This window comes from Callionymus lyra, chromosome 9 (genome assembly GCF_982586985.1).
Source record: "Callionymus lyra chromosome 9, fCalLyr1.hap1.1, whole genome shotgun sequence".
Classification (NCBI taxonomy): domain Eukaryota; kingdom Metazoa; phylum Chordata; class Actinopteri; order Syngnathiformes; family Callionymidae; genus Callionymus; species Callionymus lyra.
The window spans coordinates 5,139,691-5,164,875 of NC_141826.1; the positions used below are offsets into that span (position 1 = coordinate 5,139,691).

A 25,185-nucleotide genomic window follows, 5' to 3' on the forward strand; every position below is an offset into this window, starting at 1 on the left:
AAGAGAAAATCTAGCCCAGATTGAACAAACACACTACAATTTGTTTAAATATACCAGTAATAAAGAAAAATCACAATGTAATTTTATACATAGCATACATATTTTAAATGCCTTAGATGCTAGATAAGGCCTTCCTTAGCTAAGCAGCAGTGAGCCTATTCTAGAAAATATATCTTAATAAATTAGAGTAGAGGTTGAGAATGTATAGCAGGGGTCTCAACGTCAACATCTAAAGGATCTTCCTTGTCAAGACCAGGCTTCATGCTGCTTTCAGATGGACTTTTGTGTTATTTCACTGTAAATTTGGGACATTTTGTTCTCTTCTCTTCAATATTAGGTATGTAATCAAAGCTCCTGTATATGAATATTAAGATTTTATGTGATTTAATTCCTAAACAATATTGGACTTGAACATGATTTGGAGGGCTGAGTCTGTCATATAGATCTGTGGTTTCACTGAGAAACTTTTACTTTTCAAATTCTTTCATTCCAGTCCTTGGAGAGCCAGTGAACAGAGAACAGAGAACAATGATACCCTATTGCTTTGCAGAGAGCAATTAAGAAATTCCCTCAGACAATAGTATTTAGTTCAATGCGCTGCAGCAGGGTGTAAATGATCAAGATGTGGTTCTGTGGATCGATAAAGATAACAATGAACATTTTTGCAGTCAGAGGCTGCAACAGTAATCTTGCTCTTAAAGTCACCCAGACTTTAGGTACACAGACTTATCGAAAACAATTTAATACTGTATGAAGTCTTAGTAAAAGTTGAAAGAAGACATGAAACACAAGTGACAAAAGCTGCTTAGTCAGCTTTGTGACATTTGCCAAGCATCAACAGACTGTCTCAAGCATCTGTGCAGCGAACAAACTCCCCAAGCTGCCAACAGCACAGACAGGTCTCTGCTCTCAGCCTGATCCGGTTAAGTCAGAGCACTGTGGCGTCAATGAAAGTGTCAGTCCTGAGTGTCGCTCTGGTGCAAGTCTGGATATATTATGATTAAAGTGCATGACTCACTTTGTTTTTCAAAAGACTGCAACATTTTGTAGCTTCTTGAATGTTTGAATAAGCATTGGATAATTGATATTCATAAAAAAAAACTCTTCATAGAAAGCACAATAAGAATATCCCAATCAGTCATATTATTAGAGTTTCCAACTATACACAAGCTTGTTATTATCATTAAATTAATTATATCTGCTTGAATATGTTTAAAATGTATTTTATTTAAAAGGTGTTATCTTTTCAATAGTTATTCTTTTCCTAGCACCTTTAACTTAACTGATCACAAGTGTTACACATTACACATACACTGTATGTATGGGGCAGGAGTGGAGTGAAAGTATCTGGATGTTCTGTTCTATGTTAGTCTTTGTATCCTTTATCTTTGTTGTTTTTCTTTGATCTATGTTCTTTGTCTTTATCTTTAGACTTAGATTGTGTCATCTTGTTCTTTCTCTTTATGTTCTTGTTCTTATTTTATTTTGATTTATTTTTTATTTTTTATAAAAAAATTGCTGTATGTATTGGCTATTGGAAAAAAAAACAATCAATAAAGTGTTACCTTACCTTACTTTGCACAAAACAGATAGTGTTGTTTTTTTTGACACAGTCATTTATCAGCATTACCTGTCTGTAGCCCAATATCGCATTAAGTAATTTTAAAGTTAAAGATGAAACTGTTTATTTTTACGACCTCTAGGTTATTTCTATGGTGTCCAGTGAGTTTGTTGAATATAAAAGGAAAAATATTGGGAGTTTAATTGACAGGACTGTCATTTAAACACTGACACTGTCCCTTTAAGAAACCCCGCCCACTCTCTTGTCATGTGATCAAACAGGAAGTTTCATTTGAAAGTTTCCTCATCGGTGCAGGTTTTTATCAACGAAATGCTGGTAAAAGCGAAGCACAATAAACAACAGCCACCAGAGTCGAGTTCGTGCGTTTCCGAGGCAACATGTTGCGCTACGTGTACCTTTTAACACTCGTTCTCCCGGTCGCACCAGCCTCGTTACCTCTGGTGCTCAATACCTGGTCATTCAGAAACGCTACCGCTGCAGGTGAGATGCCGCCATGTTTGTTTACGTCCAGTGCCTCCTATGAGTTTTTGATTTTTTGAGTAAACAATTTTTAGATGAACTTGTCAGTTGCAAGTTTTCTGTATGGCTTTAAAAATGTTAATAATCAGTCCTATTCAGACAATATGAGAATATGATCCACAAGTTAGAACATGTTTTAATAAACATTTGAAATGATGTTGTATTAAAAAAAAAACTATAAGTTAGGCATGTTTTTTTTTTAAGATTAATTGATTTATATGAAAACAATCTTATCAGACAGGTAATATTAATACTATTTCAGGGATATACGTATCATTTATCTGTGATACAGATTAAGAAAGTTATGCATTATATAAAACGGTGAATTTGCATGACTTTCTTTTAAAACTCCTTAATACAGAGTTTGATATTCTAGCTATTTACTTTTTTTAATTAACACAACTTTCAAAATTTCATAACTTGCTTAATATTTTCCCGATTTTGAAAAGGTTGGTATCATTGGAAAGCTTGTCAAACAATGAATCAGTTATTTAACGTAACATTTAAAAAAAAAAGGATGTCGAAATCTGCATAGATAAAGCAAATTATTAGCCTTGGTTAAACAAGCACGCCATATGTAAGATTTACAGCAATGGAAACATAAAGCAATGTTAAGATGTATTTTTATTGATAACATTCATGAAAATGGCGGAATGGATTCTTCAGTATAAACGGCTTGTTGAACTCAACTTGTGAGTCAGATTATACGTTGTTAGGCTATTGGTGTATAAAAGAAACCCCAATGTGCAATCAATTAATGTCAAACATTTTTGTCGGTCTAGTAGATAAATGTATGAAATATATAACTATAAGGATTCCAATTAATATTTTGAATGCCTTCGATGTTTTTCTTAGGGATTTTGTCGAGTGATAATTTGTTGTCAAGAGATTCGTGGTACTTTATCGATCCGAAAGCTTCGATATTCCTCATAAGATTGTATCAGTATTGTTGTATAGTTTTGAAGGAAACAACTAACTACCCCAAAAGAAGTTAAACAGGCAACACGGGTGTCCGGCTGCTATTCAGTTTGCGCGACCAAAAGTGAAACACGCTGGTATCCAGGAAGCTGCTAATACACTCATACCTACATAAAAACCATTGGATATTATTAAGCCGAATATGTTTAAGTTGAGGTTTGAATCTGTATACATTTTTCAAATTAGCTGGCAAACATGTTCATACATCCTGGGAAAAACTCCATTCAGATGTTTACGTTCCAACATTAAGTAGTGTAGTTCAAGCCCTTTCCATCGTGGGTGTCAAACTGGCAGATCCCTTTGTTTCTATCGAGATCCTTTTCTTGAGATGTTTTAAATCTGAAATTGTTCTGTACTTGGTTTTGGAAGGCAAGGCTTGCTCACCTTGTTCTACCCTCAAACAATACACACACATCGATCTCATGCGTTATTAATTGGTGTTCCAACATTTTAATGGAATCAGTGCCTAGTCAACTGAATCGACTGAAGCCCCCTTGTCATCAACCACATCTTCACATGCACATAATCATTACTCGTCACTTTTCCATTTATCCGTTAATCTTTCCTTTTGCTGCAGTAATCTAAGTTCTCACTCCTCTAACTTTTGTTTGTGAATTGAGAAAACGTCAAAGTTCTTAAAAATAAGTAGAGCTCTCTGGACTTTACATCAGTCATGTCTGCATCACTGCTTATTTTTGATTTCCTACTGGATCATCCGTTGCCCATGTTGAGATTGAATCTACAAAAGTTGCCTGTCAAGTGTCTATCAAGTGCTTCCCATCAGTTACTCGTTCTCACATGAGGGAAGAAGATGAAGAGTGTGTTTTAAGGAGCAACTGAAGTCGATGATTAAAGGGAACACGATCCCAGATCTTTAATTTATCAACATTGCATCTATCTTTTCCCAGAGCTTGCTATGAAATGTGTTAAGAAGTCTGTGGGTAGATATTGAATGTAGAGCATGCTATTGATCCGTCCACTGAGATCTTGATCCCTTTGGGGGAGAGCAGACAATGGCAGAGTAATCTGTGCTTCTGTGCTGCAACCCGAAGAGCTGGGAACTCGCATACACACAAATAATATCCCCACTGTGGACAGGCAGGATCTAGAGATGGCGGAATGAGAAAAGGATAAATTGTTGGAATTGCTCGGCAGAACCGGGTGTAATGGTCTGAGAGTTTAGCAAGTGACAGTTGGTAGTTTCATCCCCTTTGGGTTTTTGAGTAGGATCAGTTAACAAATGGTGGTCTCTGGCCTGTTTGTTAAGAATCTGCGTGACTTGTCACCACATTCTACCGTTCCAACCTAACCTCACACAAGTGTCCTGCTCATGATACTGAGGGGCCACGTTATATCTAGTGATTGGAGTGAGGGACGGAGACAAGAGTGACTCATTGAATAAAAATAAAAAATCTATGAAATTATGAATTTAATTATAAAAAAATAAAAATAAATGTAAAGGGTTATTTGATTAGTAATTCAAGGAGGTTTTAATTAATTATTTTTAAGATAAATAAATACGGTTTGTTAAAATGTTCTATTCAATTGGTAACTGTCTTAGTAAAAGCATTATAAGGTTGCTATTAAAACTAGTAATGGTCTGATGAAGCTTCATGAAGCAGTTTCATTATTTTCAGAGCCCATTGAACAACTGTTCTAAACATCGTATCTTTTTTAAACTGATGGCGCCACCTACCGACCTCTAAACAACATGACACTGCTTCATGAAGCTTCATCAGACCATCACTACCTTAAACCCAGACATGTTTAATCAAAATGAAAATGTATACAAAGAACCTGCAGGCTTAGTATGTACAAAATAAAACTAACTAACTATTAACTTCAGCATGGCTGTTCTAATATTATTACTGTAATATGATGAAAGGAGCTTTTACAACTGTTTATTTTCTTTGTCAATTTTATCTTTTCAGTATGATCTCACAAGATCTGTGTAAATGGCCACACTCTTTGTTAAAGGAACATCATTTTATTATTATTATTGGTGATAAGGAGTCCCGCATTTCTGTCTAATAAGAATTTTAAGTGTGAAGATTCAAGAGCAGAGAGAAGAATGTCTGACTAAATATTAAATACGACTTTGGTTTAGTACTGTACTGAAAAATTCCAAAACACAGCTTGACTTTGCAACTTTATTATATGGTCAGAATAATGGGGATATAAGAATGTATTTCAGTATTAAAAGTCAAACCTTCAACCAGTTGACTTGTCAGTAGTTGTTGTGGTCGTCAAACTCTCACACTTTTGCACGAATCCTGCAGCTTGGACCACATTGAAATCCGGTGGCTCGGTGTTGGACGCCGTGGAGAAAGGCTGTGCTCGCTGTCAGACGGAGCAGTGTGATGGAAGTGTGGGGTATGGAGGCAGCCCGGATGAAAGCGGAGAGACAACACTGGACGCCATGATCATGGACGGGTAAGACACTAACTACAGTTACCTGCAAAGACTTGCTGTGATATCCTCACCTTGATTTTTTATTATCAATGTTATCTGGTACATTCACACCTGCCAACCTGTTAGTATTTTTGTGCAGCAGGTGTGCAGTCTTGACAACCAAATGTGCGCGTGGAACTCGCCTGTTTAAAACACTCACAAAGCCGTGGACGTGTGAGTTCGGTGGGACATGTGAACATGCAGTACACATGATTGACAACACCGTGCAGCAGTGTGGTGTATCGGTTTCAGCCAATTATTGTCGAGTAGCAGAGAAGAAAGAGGCTGCCCAACTTAAAACTCACTCCCCCTCGCTGCCTCCTTCGCAGTTCCCCACTTGGAGTGAGCTCAACTCGCTGCAGCTGGTAGTGGGGAAAAAAAGTCAACTGTGCTAGGCGAATGTCAGCAGACCTGCCAGCTTTCGGTAAATGTGAATTGTTAATAACGTAACCTTCACTGTGAGATCATTCCAGCCAAAGTTAAGGTAGAAAAAAAGTATTTGGAGAGTTTTTCCTTGGAAATCTATGGATCATATTCCCAGAATACACCGTGTTTCATAGAAAGTGAAAGTATGTTTCTGACTGCATGCATAATTTCACATTCATATCTAAGCCATTAATAAATGTCCTTTACTAATTAGTTGTGTTTTGATTGATATGTATTCAATAATTTAAGTAGAAAATAAACATTATCATTATTATCAAAAGTAAATGCACTTCATTACAAATTATTATTTCTGTAGGCTGTGTATTTTGGAAAGCGGAAGAAATATTCACCAAAATTACTTTTTCTCACAAATTGAAAACAAGACTAAACTTAAAATATTAACATAAGGTTCAAGCATAAGGGCTGTAACGTATCAGACGGAAATATTTAAAGGTCATCAATTAGGTCCAATAATCTGAATTAATCAGGGCCAGACAAATACAGAAATGACAATTTATGTCAGGGGAGTGGCAGATATTTTGTTCGCATCCGGTTGTGAAACACGTTTTGAAACCAGGAAGGAATGAGTGGTTGCTGAGCAGCCTTGTTGAGGAAGCGAAGCAGTCACTGTTATTGTGAAATATCATAGTTTGTCATTTAAAGACAGAATTTTAAAACTAAAAGCAGTAATATACTGACTGGCATAAATTTTTATCTGGTCACGCAAGCTGTCATAGGCACAGATTAAGCATATTCAACAGAACAAAATAAAAGTTATATAAAGGTCTAATTACCGTGGCCATTATTATTATTATTATATTGTTTTTCCCTCAAGTTATTATAAATGATTCAGCTAGTGACTACATTTTTATCTAATGTGTCACTGTGGAGAAAGTTAAACCCAGTCAAAAGCTGGAGCGACTCATCCCATAGTACAAAATAATTTGTTCTGACTCTTTGGAGTCCAGTAATTCATATTCTTTTAATTTCTTGTCAGGGTGTTATACTCATACAAAATCCATAAAATTTCAGTGAATCTTGGACACAAAGATGACGTAGAAGCACAGTAGCTCGTGATGGTCTGATGAAGCTTCATGAAGCAGTGTCATTATTTTCAGAGTCCACTAGATGGCCGTCTCTGCACTGTTTGCCTTTGTTTTAAACAATTGTTGTAGCGAAACATCACATAATCTTTAAAGTGATGGCGCCACCTACTGACCTCTAAACAACATGACACTGTTTCATGAAGCTTCATCAGACCATCATTACTCTGAACTCTTTTGGTATTGCCCGGTGGCACTTTTATACCAATATTTTAATATTAAATTTATAAGGCTAGAAAATTTAAAATGATTTAATTTAGAAAATGTAGTTATTAATTATTGAAATATGTACTCTTATGTTTAATTTAAAAAAATGTGAATGTGTTAATACAATTATTACGAGAAAAAGAAATCAACCTTTCAATATAGAAATTATTTTATTAGTTTAAAAAAGCTTAACAATGGTAACTTAAAGACGATCAAAATTTCAACATTTGGAATGTTCCATTCTGATGGCACTGATCTACTTCCATACTGTTGGTTTACCTGGTAAGAGGTCACCTGAGGTCACCAGGTATAGCAGCTGAGCCAGAAACATTGATCCCCCCGCAGTGTTTATTTCTTTTGGTTTAATATCAAGTACAAATTAATTTACCCTCAAACTGACGGTAAACGGATTCATTTTCCGGCAAATGAAAACATCTGACACACACACACATTCACAGACAAGCTTACTTAAATGGCTTCCACAAATATTTTGAAAATTAGTCATCTTGATCACTCAATTAGACCCCGGGAGCTGTCACTGAATTAGATTTGTGCATTCGCTGTCGATTTGCTGTCAACAATAATCAAATAATAAAGCGTTGACCTTCCCTGCTCGTCTCTCTTCAATTAAGTACTAATTAGGATCTGAAAGCTCTTTAATGAACAACTTGTTGCGTATTTACGCTTTCAGAAGTTGTGGCAGGAGCCAAATGTCAGGCAGCTGCAGAAAGCGAACGTATTTTTAGTCCTGTTGGAGCATTGTGAGGTGAACTGAGAGCCGGAACAATCTAGATGAAAAGCAGCCAGAGATGTCCTTGAAAGTGTCGGTAGAATTAATAAAAAATATATACAGTTTATAATACAACAACCAAAAGCCTGCAAACCTGTTCATTTAATGTTGTTGATGCATCATTTTCTTTTTTGTAAAACAATATTCAATAGTTTTTTACAAGCAAATCCTTTTAATTATAAACTCAAATTTGTGTGGGTGTATTTACAGTGTGAAAAAGGGTGTGCCCCCTTCCTGATTTCTTTTTTTTTTAATCATTAGTGTACTATAGGAATTGAAACCAACAATTAATTTAGGTTTGGTGTGATTCCAGGCCTGTCTGTTTTTATGGATATTGATTCTATTAATCCCAGACTGGGAAGATGCATTATTTACAAGATGTATTGAATTTATGGGTTAAGCATTAAGGGTTATCAATCCCGGAAGTCTCCACCTTCAAGGGACTTGTTGTATAAACAAAGCGGGCGTTATTATAACTGGCTGGATGAGTGAAGGACATTAGTTTGTCAGATTTCAGTTTCAGTCAGGTTTTGTATGCATTCAAAGCTCTAAGATTTGCAGTTCACAAATGCTTTTTAATGTGAACTATACGTATAATGTCACCATTAAATGCCAGCTTTTACACACTTGAATAAGAATACAGCATACCTTTTATTCATTTTAAAAGTCGAAGCAATGCAATTAGTCGTCAAAGTTTTTCAGGAAACATGTTTATTTACAAAGCAGTGTTTATTCAGAAGGCTAATGATCACACCATCGGACCTGAAAGTTAAATTTGCCCTGGATCATCGTGAGTTGATTAAAAGGGCTTTGTTATATTTACTCACGAGAATTCTTTGCTGAAAGTAGTTGGTTTATGCATGAATATCACAACTGTGGGGCATCATTTCTGACTTTGGCTGTGTCTGGCTCAGACTCACAAGTTAATTACACAAAATTACCTGCAGTTTTTTCTCCCCTGGTAAATATTTGATGGTAATTTGTTCATTTATAAGAACGCTGCCTCAGGTGTTCCATGCTTTTAAGACCAGGAACAATAGTCTTGGAAATTTGCTCAGCGAATAATGTTGGAAGATTCAGTTGTGGTCAGTGGTCAGCAATTCTCCGGTGGGAGGGCGTGAGAGGTGATGGGGGATGAAAGCGCTGCATTAGCCTTCTGCACTCCTGCAGTTTATTGTGGATGACAAAGGTCAGCGACTGACTGCATGCCTCTTTAAAAGTGTTTATGAGGTGGCTTCTCTCCGTGCAGTGACACAATGGAGGCAGGAGCTGTTGCGAACCTGAGGAGAATCAAGAATGCGATTGGGGTCGCCAGAGCCGTGATGGAGCACACCGACCACACACTTCTGGCCGGGGAGTCGGGTAGGTGAGAGGTGGTCGACTGATGTGGTCATTTCCCTCAAATGTTCCCTACTTACTTTATTTATCTCCTCCGACCCAGATTTAATTTTTTTTTTATTTTAAATCTTTACAAATCGCTAGATAAAGAAGCATAATTACATACATTTTTAAACCTGAATGACCCTTTACAAAACTTTGAAAACGAGGCTTAATGAAGCTCGATTAGGAAGAAACTATTGGAATAAGTAATAAAAAGTTTGATTTGGAATACATTTAATAAAATAAATTCCTAAACTACAATTTCTGTACAATTTTAGCAAAATAACAAACTAACATCTGCATAAATACTTTTAATTGATCCTCATACCTGAAACTCATGACTGCCCCAATTGTAAACCAACATTTATTTTTACAAACGTATCGAATATAATGTCAGCCGTAACTTACTAAAAGTGAATTTATGACTCACTCTGGCCAGTTGTACCGTAGACCCTTGTCTAGTCAGATGGGTTTTGTTAAACATCCATATCAAGAAGTAGTAGATGTGCTTAAGACTGTAGGCAGATGAAAATCAATAACCCAAAAATTCTTAAAGGGAGGGGGGAGAGAAGAGAGTAAGTAAAGGCAGATTATGGTTCTTAAAATCGCTGATAGGAGCTGAAATTGGAAATCTTCCTTATTGATGTGTTAAATATGGTATCATGGAATTGAAATTGGGATGGTCTTCTGCTTCTTTAGTGCCCCCTTTATCTTAAAGTGATCGAGTTCTCCTCCCGACATTAAGATTAGGGGGAACCACAAGCAGACAGAGGCATAACCTACTCTGTAATATATAGAGAGGATTTATATACGGTATATACTGCATGTTTCAAACTTGCTGGGATTCTGTCCTCGCCACTGCAACTTGCAGTTCTTCCTACCAGTGACACATTGTTTCTTTCCCAGTTGTCCTCGTGCTACCTTCTCTCCTTTTCTTCAACCCTCCTCGCTCTTGGCTTCAACTTTTAAAAAAGCCCCCTCCGCTTTGTTGGTTGTCATATAACCAGACTAGGGAAATGTATATTTTATTCCATCCACATCTAGAAGCTGTAAAATTGTTTGTGATGAGCTTGACCCTTTTTTTTTTCTTTTTTTTTTTCTGAGCATTTGTTGTCATTTAAGAGAGGATCAATGTGGACCTTGACTTTTTCTTCTCTATCTATTAGCTTCACTGTTTGCTGAAAGCATGGGCTTCATCTCTGAAGACCTGACCACTAACAAGTCCCTGAACATCTTCCAACAGTGGCTGAAGGGCAACTGCCAGCCCAATTACCACAAGGTATGTGCTTATTCACACAGAGCATTTATGGAGAAGCAGCTTCAGTGTCACCTTTAAATCGGCCCGCTCCATTTTCACAAACACACCAGGAACTGCTCAGAATAAGATGTTGTTTTTGTCTCTCTTTTTGTCTCTGCCGCTCTCGCCAAGTGAGTACAAGCTGTCCTGGTGATAAAATTCACACTTGAGGGTGTTCAGTTCAAGTAGAGCTCTCCGTCGTTGTGTTCTTGAGCACGTTCTCTGGCAAACAATATTAAGTGTCATTTTCAGAAATTCAGAGGCCGGCCGTCAGAAGCGGTGACGGCTCCGACGAGAGACAAACTGATTCCAACGATCCCAGTCATTGCTTATAATTTAAAAGCTTAACTGACAAGGTTTCCCGCGGATGAAGATATTAAACTATAATTTTCTTTAGTGCTGCTTATTTCCCCTCAATATGTGAATCGCCACGCCACTCTACCTTAAGCCAGTGACTGAGCAGTCTAGGATTAATCCACCATCCTGACTCATTTCTTAAATTATCCTATGTTATTGGGACGTAAACCGTTGAACCCTGGTGACGATCCGACACAGGAAAGAGATCGAAAAATGAAGCTTAATGAGGCTTAATTTTCTCTACTGCGCTATCAAGTAGACAATATGTGTGAAGCTCAGACATAACCTGTGCTTAAAAGATTCCGATAGTTGACACTTAAATAATGACACTGCTTCATGGAGCATGAAACATTTTTTAAAACTGAGTCCACTAGATGGCTGTCTCTGTACTATTTTACTTTGTTTTGAACAACTGTTCTAATGAAACATCACATCATTTTCAAACTGATGACGCCACGTACTGACCTCTAAACAACATGACGCTGCTTCATGAAGCTTCATTAGAACTTCACTAACTAAGTTCTTGCAGATGCCATAATTACAAAAGCTTGGTCGCTAAGTCTCGCACAAAAATCTGACATCCATTGCATTTCGATGGCACCTGGATTATCCTGAACCGGTAGCGTAGTCGGCTGGTTCACTGACCTCAAACATCACTACATACTGTACGTCACCAACACACTCCTTGATATGCCCTTGACAGAAATCATGCAAATCAGTTACACATTACACCTTTCGGATATATATATTCAAAATTGTCCAGGCGAAGGTGTGTGATGAAGAGCAATGTTGTGAGCTTCAATTTTTATTAATTATTATTAATTACTAATAAACCTGATCACAAACTTTAGTAACAGCTTGAGCGTGTGTTTGTTTAAAGTTGACAGTGCAGGGCTGTGTTCTAATACATGAAATGGGAGAACAAAAGTTTGTATAAGAAAGAAGTGATTTATTTCAGGAACTATAAAAATATGTTTTGCATAGATGTCTTCTAGTCATGAAAGAGTTGTTGCCATGTTGGCACAGAAAAAAACTTCTTTCGGAGCTAGCAGCTGCCGATTCAAGCTGGAAGCGAGACATCCACGTTTAAAAAAAAAAAAACATACTTCTCACATCATGATGACGATAACTTGACTCCTCGCATTTAGCCGTATAGCATGTATTGGGTTCACAAGTTATCTGCATCACTGAAATATATTTGTGTGATTATCTGCTTTGCTCTTTTGTTTTCAGGGCATTTATGTATGTATTTCTATACCTCAAGCAAATTATAGTTACGAAAATACCAAGTTATAATCAGTTATCAAACAATCTACAACTATTTTCATGTGATCAAAAAATATTGATATATATCTGGAGTATGTTTTAAAGTATTAGTCAAATCCTTGACGACCTTCACACTGTCGGGTTTTTTTTTCCGTTGGTAGTCTTTCATAATTTAATTCCTTTCACAGAAGTTTTTATCTGACTCATCGTTGTCCAAACTGATTGAAACTTCGCCATTGTGTGTTCAAACTTGTATATTATTGTCAGAACTATTTTCTACAAAACGCTCCAAGATGCAGTAAGTTCCTCATCATGATGGTGTTATGAAGTTGTTACTTTTAAAAAGTTCTCCCTCATCAGAAATATTGGCGAACGAGAGGTTACGAGAGCAAAGTCCCTTATCACTTTCGCTTCCGGTGAGCCTTTGATCGGCCTGCTTGAACATGAGCTCTTGCAATAATTGCCAAAACAGTCGTTTTAACGACTACTTGTCCGGATATTATGCTCATATCACTAAAGATATGTCTCAAGCATCACGGATCTATGATCGTGATACTCTTTTCAACATCAGAGAGTCGATGGAGGACTTTACTCGCGACCGTTACCACAGCCGGTGAATCTGTTTCCGGCTCCGCTTCTCATCGACTCGGACTCTGTGGAATATCGTTTGAACTCTTGGGTACCGGGCGATTTTCATAAGCGATCTAGTCGGTCTGGAGTTCAGGTCAGGATGAGACGCGCAGTCGCGAATGCTCGGAAGAACTCGGACGTCATCGAGGTTTGATCGACATTCCTCTCACTGAAAAGTGCGACCGTCTGCCCAGACCTCAACGAAAGGTGGTAAGATTTTTTTCATTTCCTCTCTCGTCACCCACGTGACCGCTGTTCGCTTCAAAAGACCCCGCTCTGCGCGTCTTTCAGTGACGTGTCGTCGTCCGTGACGTCATCGGTGCTGAATGAAGGACTTCTGAATGTTCGCTCCATTACTAATAAATACTTTATTCTTAATGATCTTTTCACAAGAGTTAATTTGGATTTATTATGTCTTTCTGAGACTTGGCAGAGAGAGGAAGAGTTTATTCATCTGAATGAACTCTGTCCAGTAGGGAGCGCTGTCCTGGGGAAGCCTCGCCTCTCTGGTCGTGGGGGAGGTCTTGCTACTGTTTTTGTTAAGAAAAACCCCAAAGTGTTGTTTGACACGATTAATTCACTAGTGTCTCCTGCTCCTCAAATCACGCCTGTCTTCTGTGAAGCTGACAGCAATGCATTGTTGAGATTTTTCATTGACAAAATTAAATTTATCAAAGAGAAAATCTCTACCCCTTTTGTTTGGAACCCCTGCTGTCTCTGAGCCCCTCTCCTCCTCTTGGTCTTCCTTCACTGCTGTATCTTTGGGTGATATTTCGGCACTAGTGAACAAGATGAAACCGTCCTCTTGCTCAGATGACGTCCTTCCTTTTTATCAAAGTATTTGATGTAATTGGCCCCTGGGTTACCAATATGGTGAACCTCTCCCTTTCCACAGGGGTTTTTCCCAATGCATTTGAACATGCCATTGTAGAGCCTCTGCTCAAAAAACCAGGCTTAGACCCAACTGACCTCAGTAATTTCAGGCCTATTTCTAAGCTCCCTTTCTTGTCCAAGATCTTGGAGAAGGTGGTGTCTGAGCACCTGTCTTTGTTCCTGGATCAGAGCGACATCCATGAGAAGTTTCAGTCTGGCTTCCGAGAACATCACTCTACGGAGACAGCTTTACTGAAGGTGTCCAGTGACATCATGATGTCGGCTGACTCGGGTAAATTCACTGTTCTGGTTCTCTTGGATCTGTCCTCAGCCTTTGACACAGTTGATCACCAGATCCTGCTAAGAAGACTGAGGGATGAAGTGGGACTGTCTGGGTCTGTGTTAGAATGGTTCTCATCTTACCTTTCTGGGCGCAGTTTTAGTGTATCTGCCAATCAAATGAGGTCTGAATCGGCAGATCTGTTGTGTGGAGTCCCTTAAGGTTCTGTTCTGGGTCCTTTATTGTTTTTGCTGTACTTGATTCCCATTGGTAAAATCATTCAGAGATTTCCTGATGCTTCTTATCACATTTTTCCTGATGACATCCAGCTCTACTGCTCTTTTGATCCAACTGAGCCCCAGAGGCTGATGATAAGATTCCAGGGTTGAATCAGTACTTGGGTCAGTCTGTCAAACTGAACCTGAGAAACCTGGGTGTTGTATTTGATAAAGACATGTCTCTTGTTCAACACTGCAGAAAACTGACCAGAAACTGTTTCCTTCAACTGAGAAAAGTCTCAAAACTTAGGAAAATGTTGTCGGAACATGATCTGGAGCTTGTAATCCATGCGTTTGTGTCTTCTCGCCTGGACTATTGCAACAGTTTATTTTCATGTCTTAACAAGAAGGAGCTGTCTCGCCTGCAGTTGATTCAGAACTCTGCAGCGAGAATTCTGACCCGCTCAAGTAGAAGAACTCACATTTCTCCGATCCTTAAAACTCTTCACTGGCTTCCAGTTTCTTTCAGGATCAACTTTAAAATTCTGGTTCTTACTTTCAGAGCTATTCATGGTCAGGCTCCTCCTTACATCACTGATCTGATCCAGCCTTACACCCAAGCTCGGGCTCTGAGGTCTGTGGATCAGAATCTACTGATGGTTCCTTGCACAAGGTTCAGAACCAGAGGAGAGAAATCCTTCCAGGCTGTTGCTCCTAAGCTTTGGAACGATCTTCCTCTCTCTTTGCGCTTGATGGAGTCTACTGACTCCTTTAAGAAAAATCTTAAGACGTTATTTGTTCAGGCTTTTCCTTGATTTTCTGGAACTCCTGTTGTGTTATCAGTTTTATCTTGATCTTTAAAGTATATACTTTATTGAATATTGTTTTGATTGTTTAAGCACTTTGTGACCCTGGTCTGGAAAAGCGCTATACAAATAAAAATTACTTACTTACTTACTTACTTATCACATATAAATGGTCTTCACTCCTCCTTGAGCACCGCCCTGCTTCTTTCTTTATACAACAAGAGTGGGTGTGGTTATAATAAAATATTTTAGCTCCAGAAAAACAAGTGGTTTCAGTGGGCGGGGCTTAAGCACATTTTTCTAATGTAAATATTTTAACGAAAAGAGAGTTTTGTACAAACACATACATACTGATGATAAAATACAGGTCCAAGATCAATTTAAGACACACTTTAATCAACACATTAGTTGAACTTTAATGTTTATTTTTTCTATCAAATGAATCTTTTAATTTCCCTTTCTGTATATCAATCAGAGATTTAATATCCTCTCCTCTGTTAATGAAAGTAAACACATGGCTGAAAGCTAAAGATTAGAAAACCAAGAGTGGTATCTAGTTGGCTCTGAAAGTGATGGCAATGATTGGCGAAGCTTTATCAGCCATCATGAGACCAGCAAGAACATGAGAACAGGAAGTTGCCTGTTTGAATCCCACCAAGTGTGAACCCAAGATACTTTGTGCGTCATGCTTTTTAATCGTTGCTGTGATAGCAAAACAAATGCATGATTAAGATGAGCAGAGACAATAGAAAAGTAACCACCATGAGTAAGTGGAGATTTTAAAGCAGATCAAGTTATCAGTGATATATTTGGCAGGGTGTTGTGAGGACGCAGAGATGCTGAAGGTTGAAATAAAATATTTGTAGGTTGATTGCATTTTTGCTCAGAACACACTTTTGAGAGAAAAAAATAATAGAGTAACATCTTGAAATAGTTTGTTAAAACCTATCCAGGAAACGTTAGTGCCCTCCAGTGTCCAGTGTGTTGAAGAGTGACGGAAGTTGAATAGTTTACAACCACATCTCTGTCAACAAAGTGTGTTTTACCAACAACACTGGTAACTCAAATACATTTACTGAACAGATGCAGAAAAAGAAATAGATTTTTTTTTTTTCTTGAACTCCAGAAGATGAATGGAAGCGATTATGATTCTCTTCTGTGCAAGAATGTTTTTGACGAATAAAGAAAAAATCACACTCCCCCTGTACTTTGTTTAAAGGTCTTAAAATAGTCTCATCTTTAAGAAGCTACTTTGCTGCTATCATTTGTCATACTGTCCCTGAAGTAACTACCTATTCGTTGTTCTTCTCTCCAATCTAAGTGGAGTTAATGTTGTCAGATATGTTTACTCCCATTTGACCTTGTAAACACATAATCCATTTATTAGGTCGGGAAGGGGGAAAATAAATGAAAATGTTTTTGGGGTGGCTGGAGAACAAGTATATTGTTTTATTTATAACCAAAGGGAATGTTCTCAAGGCTTTTCCCCTTACACAATGAATGAAATATAACAGGCCGTGCTTCATGAATAATGCACCGGCACTTTTAGACGAAAACCAGTTGATCGTAACTTTGGTTTATTGATGACACAGCAAAATCCGCGAAGCAGGAATGCTGGGAGAGATAAACATCCTGAATAAAACACCTTTCTGTTTTGCATAAATGTGATGTGTTTTTTACTTGGATTTCATTAGTGTAACATTCAGGTTGTAGAGAGACTCAAATGAAGTTCTCACACTTTGCAGCGTGTTAAGTTGCATTCAGGGACCTCAGGGAAATCTTTTAAAGATATTAAAAGTTGGCTGGCTTTTGCTTTGGAGCCAGCTAAAAAAAAGTAGTGCATTCCCTGTGATTTTTTTTTTTTTTTCCCTGCCTTGCAAAGCGGGAGACTCATTTATCTAATCTAACCACCTACTAAAAATAAAACTTCACATCAAGCACTTAATTGATGTAAAGATTAATGAAGTAAACATGGCCCCTCCATGCTGTCTTATTTAACATCGTTTCATTCATCATTTCAATTGTTGGAAGTGACACTGAATGCAGCATTTTCATCCATCAGTTAAGCAGCTTTCCTGAAGGTCTCATGCTGTATCTTGGTGTTTTGGATGGTGTTTGAGAAGTAACAAGTTTCTCAAAGGTGCAATAAATTAAGTATTTTAACATAAATCAGGAACAACGTTGATGGACATCACAACTCTCTTGGATTTATTGGTTTATTTTTGCTCATACAACTTAACAATTAGTGATGGTCTGATGAAGCTTCAAAGCCCACTAGATTGCAGTCCCTGCACTATATTGCTTTTTAATGAATCCTGGCTATATTCCTATTTAATGAATCCTGGCACACCTTTAAACAGAGAGTGCCATCTTGTGGCCTTTCAAAATGATGGCACTATATCATGATACTTCATCAACGGTTTCATCCACCCATCACTATTGTTTGGAGAGGAAAATCATGTTGCAGTTCAGCTTTACACATCCCATAAACTGCAACTTTATAAATAATACATACACTTCTTAACACCGGATGGTGGCTTGATAATTCCTCGCTTTGCTGCTTTCCCTCCACCATGTTGGTCCGTTTTCTGCCTGACCAAATCAAAAGATAGATTGATTTACGTATTTATCATTAAAACGTATAAAGTCTGCCATGCTTTTAATATGATGCCTTATTTTCTAGTTTTGATTGATTACATCTTAAAATATGTTGGATCGACAAGTGCTGCTCAGAAGGCTCGGATCGATTTAGCTGGATTATAAATATAAATATATAAATTAAAATACATTGATCGTTACAATCCTAATTAAAATGTATGCTTCTAAGATAAACTCTATGATATCAGAAATATTTATAACTGTTGTTTTGTTGGTCTGGTTCAGGTGATTTGTGATGTGTGTTTGTGGTTTTAAGTCTTCCACTGGGGTATTATAAGGATACTAACATTATTTTTCTTTTGGCTAGAATGTGGTTCCAGATCCTTCCAAATGGTGTGGCCCCTACAAGCCTGTGGCGACAGTGTGGCAGAGCGAAAGGCCACGGCATGCAAATAGAAACTCCCACGACACCATAGGTAGGTTTAATCTACCAGCGCAGAAGAGCAAAGTCGGCTTTCCTGTGGCATTTTATTGTTTTGCTGTTTAAGCTGCTCATAAAAAAAAGAAGTTATTTCTGTACAAAAACAATAGCACAAGTTTAATTAATAACTCAACACATATTCCCTCTTCGCTTGACCCTTCTAATTAGGTTTGACTTGTTCCGGGGCCTCGGAGGATGCTGGGATTTAATGTGTTGTTTATGGACATGACAGAACGCACTAATGGTCTACTCGCTACAAAAACAAGGCTTTAATGGTTCACTTGGTTGAGATTTGTTCCGTTTCCACGTCAGGGATGATCGCTATTGATGCGCGCGGTCACGTGGCAGCTGGTACATCCACCAACGGACTGACCCACAAGGTTCCTGGGTACGTGGTTTTAGGATTAAAAGAAGCGTTTGGTTACTTATGCGTGTATAACTTATGTGTGTATAACACGTGTTGCAGGCGTGTTGGCGACTCCCCGGTTGTCGGTGCGGGCTCTTACGCCGACAGTTCAGCAGGTGCTGCGGCTGCTACTGGAGACGGAGACTTGATGATGCGATTCTTACCGAGGTAAAGCTCACCCCTGACAGTCACTTGACTTTAATGTGGGGGTCACACACGGCCCTTTGACCTCTAGTGATGGTCTGATGAAGTTTCATGAAGCAGTCTCATTATTTTCAGAGTCCACTTGATGGCGGTCTCTGCACTATTTTCCTTTGTTTTAAACAATTGTTCTAATTAAACATCTCATCATTTTTTAAACTGATGGCGCCATCTACTGACCTCTAAACAACATGACACTGCTTCATGAAGCTTCATCAGACCATCACAACTCTGACTTACATTTAAGATTTCATTTTCTCAACTTCTTGCTACTCAAAACAAAAAGAAATAAAGTATCTAAGGATATCTACATACTTTTCTACATTTATTTTATATACATTTTAATATTATGTATTTAAACAAAATCATATACATTTTATTTAGTTCATACAACATTACAGCATAATTACCGTGTTCTTCCATTTTTACATTATGTGACCTTTTTTCTATTTCGTCCTCCTTTCTTCAGTATTTTTGAGGTTTTTCCCACCATATTATTAGTTATTCTCTTGCTCCACAGACAGAGCTTCACTAAATGGGGGCTGATCAATCTCAGATGCAATATGGGTGACCGCCATCTAGTGGACTCTGAAAAAAATTAACACTTAAGAAGAATTAAAACAATAATGCTTCATGAAGCTTCATCAGACCATCACTAGACACCAGTTAGAATATATAAACTGAATAGAAATAAAAGGAAGTAATTAAAAGATAAAAAGAAATGTGAAAAACAAATTCTCCCATCATGCATTGTTGAGTGGTTACCCAGTCGCATCAGCTGACCACTAATGTTTACACCTGCAACATGTTAAACGCAAGAGCTCCAGGAAGGTGAAGAAGAGAGTGCGTATAGGACGGACTGCAGAGACTGTCAGAGGTGATCTCTAACAGAAGATTATCAGACATGGTCTCGTCAATGCAGAGTTGACCTCTGTATCAATGAAGCCTCTGACCTTTGACCTCATAAAGAGTAATTGTAAATGTGAAGTTGGTAAATGCATATGATAAATGTCAGACATGCCAGCCGTCGTCTGACTCGGTTTTTAAAGACCATCCCCACGAGAACAAAACCTCAAAGAGCCAGATTAGCGGAGTCTTCTTTACACTGGAGGTTGTTCGGCTGCACACTTCATCATTGTGGGTGAATATAATTGGATTATAGCGATTCTTCTCTCGTTTGACTCCAGGTCGGGTCAAATCGGGTGACAAAACATGATCTAAGGACGTCAAATTTGAAATACAGCTATGACAATTTATTTGGAACAAAGTCTGTCAACACTTCTTTAACAAAGAAGAGATCTTAAGGATTTGAGCGGCACTGAAGCCTTGAAGTTGCTTGAAAAGTGAACGTCTAGAAAGGAATCTGTAAATTAAATGCCAGGATGCCACTAGATTATACACAACTCCGTGTTAGTCCCAACACCTTTAATAAGGTTTTCGACGGAAACACTACAGACTTGAAGAGACACCGTTTTCTCTTGTATCTTAATTGGAGGAAGGAAAACTTATTTCACTTACAAGCTGTGTTGAAGAAGAGACACGAGCAGCGTTTGGACTAGATCATTGATTTTCACCTCAAAGGGTCACTTGACTTGTCGGGAACTGTCAGGTTGTTGTGCAGCTCCGGTGAGTGCTTTGACTCAACATGCCTTCTTTCCAATCGTCTTAATTGGTGCCGGCCACTATCCCAAATTGTTTTCCTGAAAGTGGTTGCTTTCCAAAAAGGATAGAAAAGTTAGAAAGTCTTTTTTTTTTTTTCCAATTCTTCCCCTGTGTGAAGGTGTAAAGTGCATCCATTACTGACACGGTTGTAATTACAGAACATTAGATGAGTTAGACGAGACTATTGCATTTAAACTTTTAAGGAGAAAAGAGTGTCTTGATTGAACAAATAAATATTTGACTGATGTAAATAGTTGTTTAATTTGGAGTCTCGTAACATTGAATTAGTATTAAAACTACTGCTAATTACAAGTCTATACTGTAGAGAAGTGATGGTCTGATGAAGCTTCATCAACCCATCTCTAGTATAGAGTGCAATAAATAGATGCTTTTTCACAAAAAAAAGTACTTGTAACACGACCAGATAACAAAAAGTACCAGAAAAGTAAAGTTCAGGCCATTTGCTTTTATTACCTTTAAAACCCTTTGTTTGTTTGCATTGAGTCAGTTCTTTACGCTGCCGTCTCCAACATCTCATTAATTATTTTTTGTATGAATTTTCCTGTGTGTTTTCCATAATGAGCGCATGTGAAAGATGATATTTTGCGAATAACATCCATGCAAAAATCGAGATTTATCTAGGTTCTTGGTAGATTGTACAAGCAGCATGGTTCAAAGTGTGTGAAAAAAAGTAGTGGTTTGTGTACTTGAAATTACGGTAACTGAGATTTGATGACTAATCGTTAAACTTGGCTTAACAATTTACTTGTGACTTGGCTTCAGGTCACCTGACTGAATTCAGCTTTCACGATGAACTTGACTGTGAACAGTTAGTGTCACATGTAATGTCGAGTAAAAAACCCTTAAAAACATGCGAGGGCTGAAAAGAAAAAAAAGGTATATTAACTCTAGGCTCACGAAAGGAGAAAAACTGCATCAAGAACACAACTAATTAAGTGAAAACAAAAAAAAAAAAAAAAAGACTGTTCAGAAAATTAAAATAAAATCAATAGGAAAACTGCAAACTCAAAATGTCAATAATAGAACTTGTGAAGAGGTGAAAGATGTGAGTGGTCTGGTTGGTCCAGTTAGAAACCCTCCTACTATGGAAACTATTTTAAACTTAAGGTGATGCAGTCACTGACGAAACCTGACAGGAAGGTTTAGGGATGAGTCGTGTTGCTATCAAGTATATATTTACGCTAGATCTGCTTGTTGTTGATGAGTTTTTCATCCCCAGTTTAGAGGGACTCTTGCAACAATCTTGACACCGACATCAAACTGACTTCTAGAGATCTCAGGCGTCTGTGACACCAGTGGGGCTGAAACTGCTACTTTCTGGCGTCACAATAGTTGGCGTTATAAGTGAGGAGGCGTGATGATGACTCTGACCCAAAACTGTCATACGTACGTATCATAAGAGGACGACTGCTGCAAGGATCTTTGTTTTGTTATTTTAAAGGTTAGAGTTTTTAAATGCTTTAGATTCCTCATCACTCACTTTAAGACGCTTGCATTTCTCAGCCTCACGACTCAGTCAAGAAAGCGCTAAAGTTGTCAAGAGTCCATTTTTCACAAAGGCCTTGTTAGTCCTTTTTTTTTCTCTCCAGTTATTTATTCTCTTGTTTTTGGGCCGTTTGTTCCTAAATAAATGTTTTTCAAACGGTTAAGAGAGGCGGCATGTCATGATCGAAGTGTAAACGGGCAGTGAAGCTGCAGAGCAGCCCATTATACACCATTATTTACTACTGTTTATTATTTAACATCACCTGAAGTATGAACCGTCACCACAACCCAGAGGAACTTTGAATGTTCATGTCTATATGTTGACCGTTAGAGATGCCAGTGTTAAAGAAAAGGGACAGGGTTGATGGATGTCAACTATAATGATGTTAAAGAAAAGACCATGTTGTGTGATTATTAAGGTAAATAAAGCTTCAAAAACCTGAAAAGAAAATGCCAAAACCATCTCTTTCTTTCTGTTCCTGTGAAGCCTAGACATGAGAAATTGTTTCCCCCAAAAAAGTCTATTTTAGGTTTGTTTGTAGCAGAGGTTTCAGTCTCTCCGTTCCCGCTGAAAATTTATTTTCAGTGAAACACAAATGTCAGTACGCAGGCGCAACATTTACGCTGATGATTCCTCCAAGAACGAGCCTAAAATATAGACTCTCAATTTTCTTTGGAACAATTCTTCTCGTCCAGGCTTCAATACAAGATTAATGTTACTTTCATATTTGCCTATAACTCTAAAAAAAAGAACAGATTACTCTCTACATAATAATCCCTTAGTGGACATGAGGGCAAATACAAAATGAGTGAACTTTTAATTGTAACTTTAACAAAATCTATAAATATTATAAAATTGAAAAAAGGCATCACAATATATAAATATTAATGATGCATCTGATCCTTCAGTTGAGCACGTCCAGGCTTGAACACCTGAGTCATCGTCCGAGCTGCTGAAGTCACTCAAGAGCAGCACTTATCATATGAAATGAAGGGTTTAACAGTGGCCAGATTTAGCTGGTGACCCACCCCGGAGCTTATCCCCGTTATCATCCTCATCTTAAGTCTCCAGTTCACTCCTCAGCTCCCCCGTTGTTGACTGCCTGTGATCCTGCCAACAGTTACTTGGCCGTGGAGCTGATGAGGGCTGGAGCGGATCCCTCGGCAGCCTGCAAGACGGCCATCTCCCGAATCAAGAGGCATTACTCGCAGTTCTTCGGGGCGATCATCTGTGCCAACACAACAGGCCATTACGGTGAGAGCGACCGGTTCTTGTACAAACTACCTGACCCGCCAGGTAAACAAACCATCAAAATGTGAGACGGCCTCGAACAGAAACCCTTTCAAAGAACCCTCCGAGCAGCTTTTCCTTGTGAAGTACAACTCCAGGCTCTGATTTATCTTCTTCCCGATCACGCGCTTTGATTTATTGGTGGACGTTTCCATTTGAAAAAGTGAATAGAGGGATTGAGAGAAAGAAGTTATTAATGGCTTTCATTCCTGAACACATTTCTCTGGTGCTGTGCCAAAGCATCTGCAGGACCGCCACAGCAGGAAGAGCTTCCCTGTCGTCGGAAACTTTCTAGTGGTTATTACTGTCGACAATACGCAGCAGAATATGAAGTTTAATCAAATGATTTCTAGTCAATTAAAACAACCTCTTTACTGCGGCTTTTTTTTTACATGAAAGTCTGGGACTTACTGACACCAAAAGTTGTGGTTGAAGGACCGTGAGCCGCACTTGATGAACAATCGCTGAAAAACCGCAACATCACAAGATCGTTGATGCACTTAAAGACCAGGGATAACTTAGGACTACGAGGGTCACAGTTAGCAGCAGAAACGCATCTCGCATTGAGGCAAATTACACAAAAACAAATTGGATTTAATTAAATTCATGTTTTTGCAAGTAATTGGATTAGTAACCCAAAACAATTGTGCTCAAAAACTTGACATTATGAAATCAATTATTTTATTTTTGAGTGCACCAAAATCAATTATCTGTGATAAGGCTGAACACTAAAGATGGGTTGATGAAGCTTCATGAAACAGTGTTGTTTTGTTTAAAGGTCAGTAGGTGGCGTCATCAGTTTAATAATTATGTCATCTTTCATTAGAACAGTTGTTGAAAACAAAGGCAAACAGTGCAGAGACCGCCATCTAGTGGACTCTGGAAATAATGACACTACTTCATGAAGCTTCATCAGACCCTCACTAAATAAAAGATTTGATTGGATCCACCAGCTGTCAATTTAAAACCCTTTTTTTTCTTCCTTTTTTAAACAAGACCATTATCTGTAACATCATGAAGCAAGGTGTTGAATTAAAACAGTTCAACTTCTGAAAAGCAGTTTTATTTTGGAAATTCACCGCCTAAGCTTTACTTATATTCTACCTGAACATTAGATCTACATGTGTGCTGCCATGTGACAAGAGTACAATGGAAACCAAACCCATTATCGGGACATAAAACATCTCCCCGTATGACTCATCTAATGGATTTCTATCATTTCTAGTCCAAAAATAACACCGTGCGACCACATTTGATGCCAGTCCAGGGTTAGGGATTGACAGATGGAATTCTGATGGTACTTAAATGAATTGGTGTCACTCCGGTCTGCTTTAAATTATAATTGGAATTCAAAATTCTGTCACTGGAGAGAATTTAACAAAGTAAATCTGACAAGTGGCGACCAGAGGGAGAGATGGAACAATTTCTACAATGACCCCTCACCTGTTTTTGACGACTATTCCCATGATTCACAGCTTTAAACAGGTCTGTCAGTTTGGATTTACGTGCAGACGATAAAAACGGGGGGAAAAAGAGACTGTTAGCTTAACGGATAATTGAATCTAAAGTCATTTTTTAATTTTTCAACAGGAGCTGCGTGCAACAAAGCTCCCAGTCTGTCCCAGTTCCACTACATGGTGTCCAACTCCGAGTCCGACACACCGTTCATGAGCTCTGTCGACTGTTTTTAAACCACTTCATTCCCAAACACTTTTAACTCTGATATTTTGCAAATTGTATTTACAAATAAATATTTATGATCATTTTTGTCGTTTTACTTTATTACATGACGACTTGATTAGCATTTACATCCACATTAAAATCCTTTATTAAACATTTGTAATGTTGACATCATATACATTTAAACATTTGGCCAC

At 38.1% G+C, this 25,185-nt stretch overlaps 1 protein-coding gene across 2 annotated transcripts; it reads left to right on the forward strand.

Annotated features, from left to right (window-relative positions):
• The first annotated feature begins 1,847 nt into the window (after positions 1-1,847).
• Positions 1,848-25,129, forward strand: aga (aspartylglucosaminidase). 2 transcript variants are annotated; one of them, XM_087799008.1, is made up of 9 exons: positions 1,848-2,062; positions 5,359-5,512; positions 9,306-9,418; positions 10,603-10,715; positions 18,129-18,237; positions 18,555-18,630; positions 18,709-18,816; positions 23,139-23,272; positions 24,899-25,129. In XM_087799008.1, the coding sequence occupies exons 1-9, from the start codon at positions 1,960-1,962 to the stop codon at positions 24,997-24,999; spliced, it is 1,011 nt and encodes a 336-aa protein (XP_087655134.1). In that variant the 5' UTR covers positions 1,848-1,959; the 3' UTR covers positions 25,000-25,129. The 2 variants fall into 2 exon arrangements, with proteins under 2 accessions (XP_087655134.1, XP_087655135.1); XM_087799009.1 differs by lacking the exon at positions 23,139-23,272 and having other exon boundaries at positions 24,899-25,027.
• The last annotated feature ends 56 nt before the right edge of the window (positions 25,130-25,185 follow it).

What these genes read in the sequence shown, in the direction of transcription:
- aga (XM_087799008.1), top strand. Translation starts at nt 1,960, where the DNA reads ATGTTGCGCTACGTGTACCTTTTAACACTCGTTCTCCCGGTCGCACCA. An exon ending in ACTTCTGGCCGGGGAGTCGG is followed by an intron (nt 9,419 to 10,602) that starts GTAGGTGAGAGG and finishes TCTATCTATTAG; the next exon opens with CTTCACTGTTTGCTGAAAGC. An exon ending in CTGACCCACAAGGTTCCTGG is followed by an intron (nt 18,631 to 18,708) that starts GTACGTGGTTTT and finishes CACGTGTTGCAG; the next exon opens with GCGTGTTGGCGACTCCCCGG.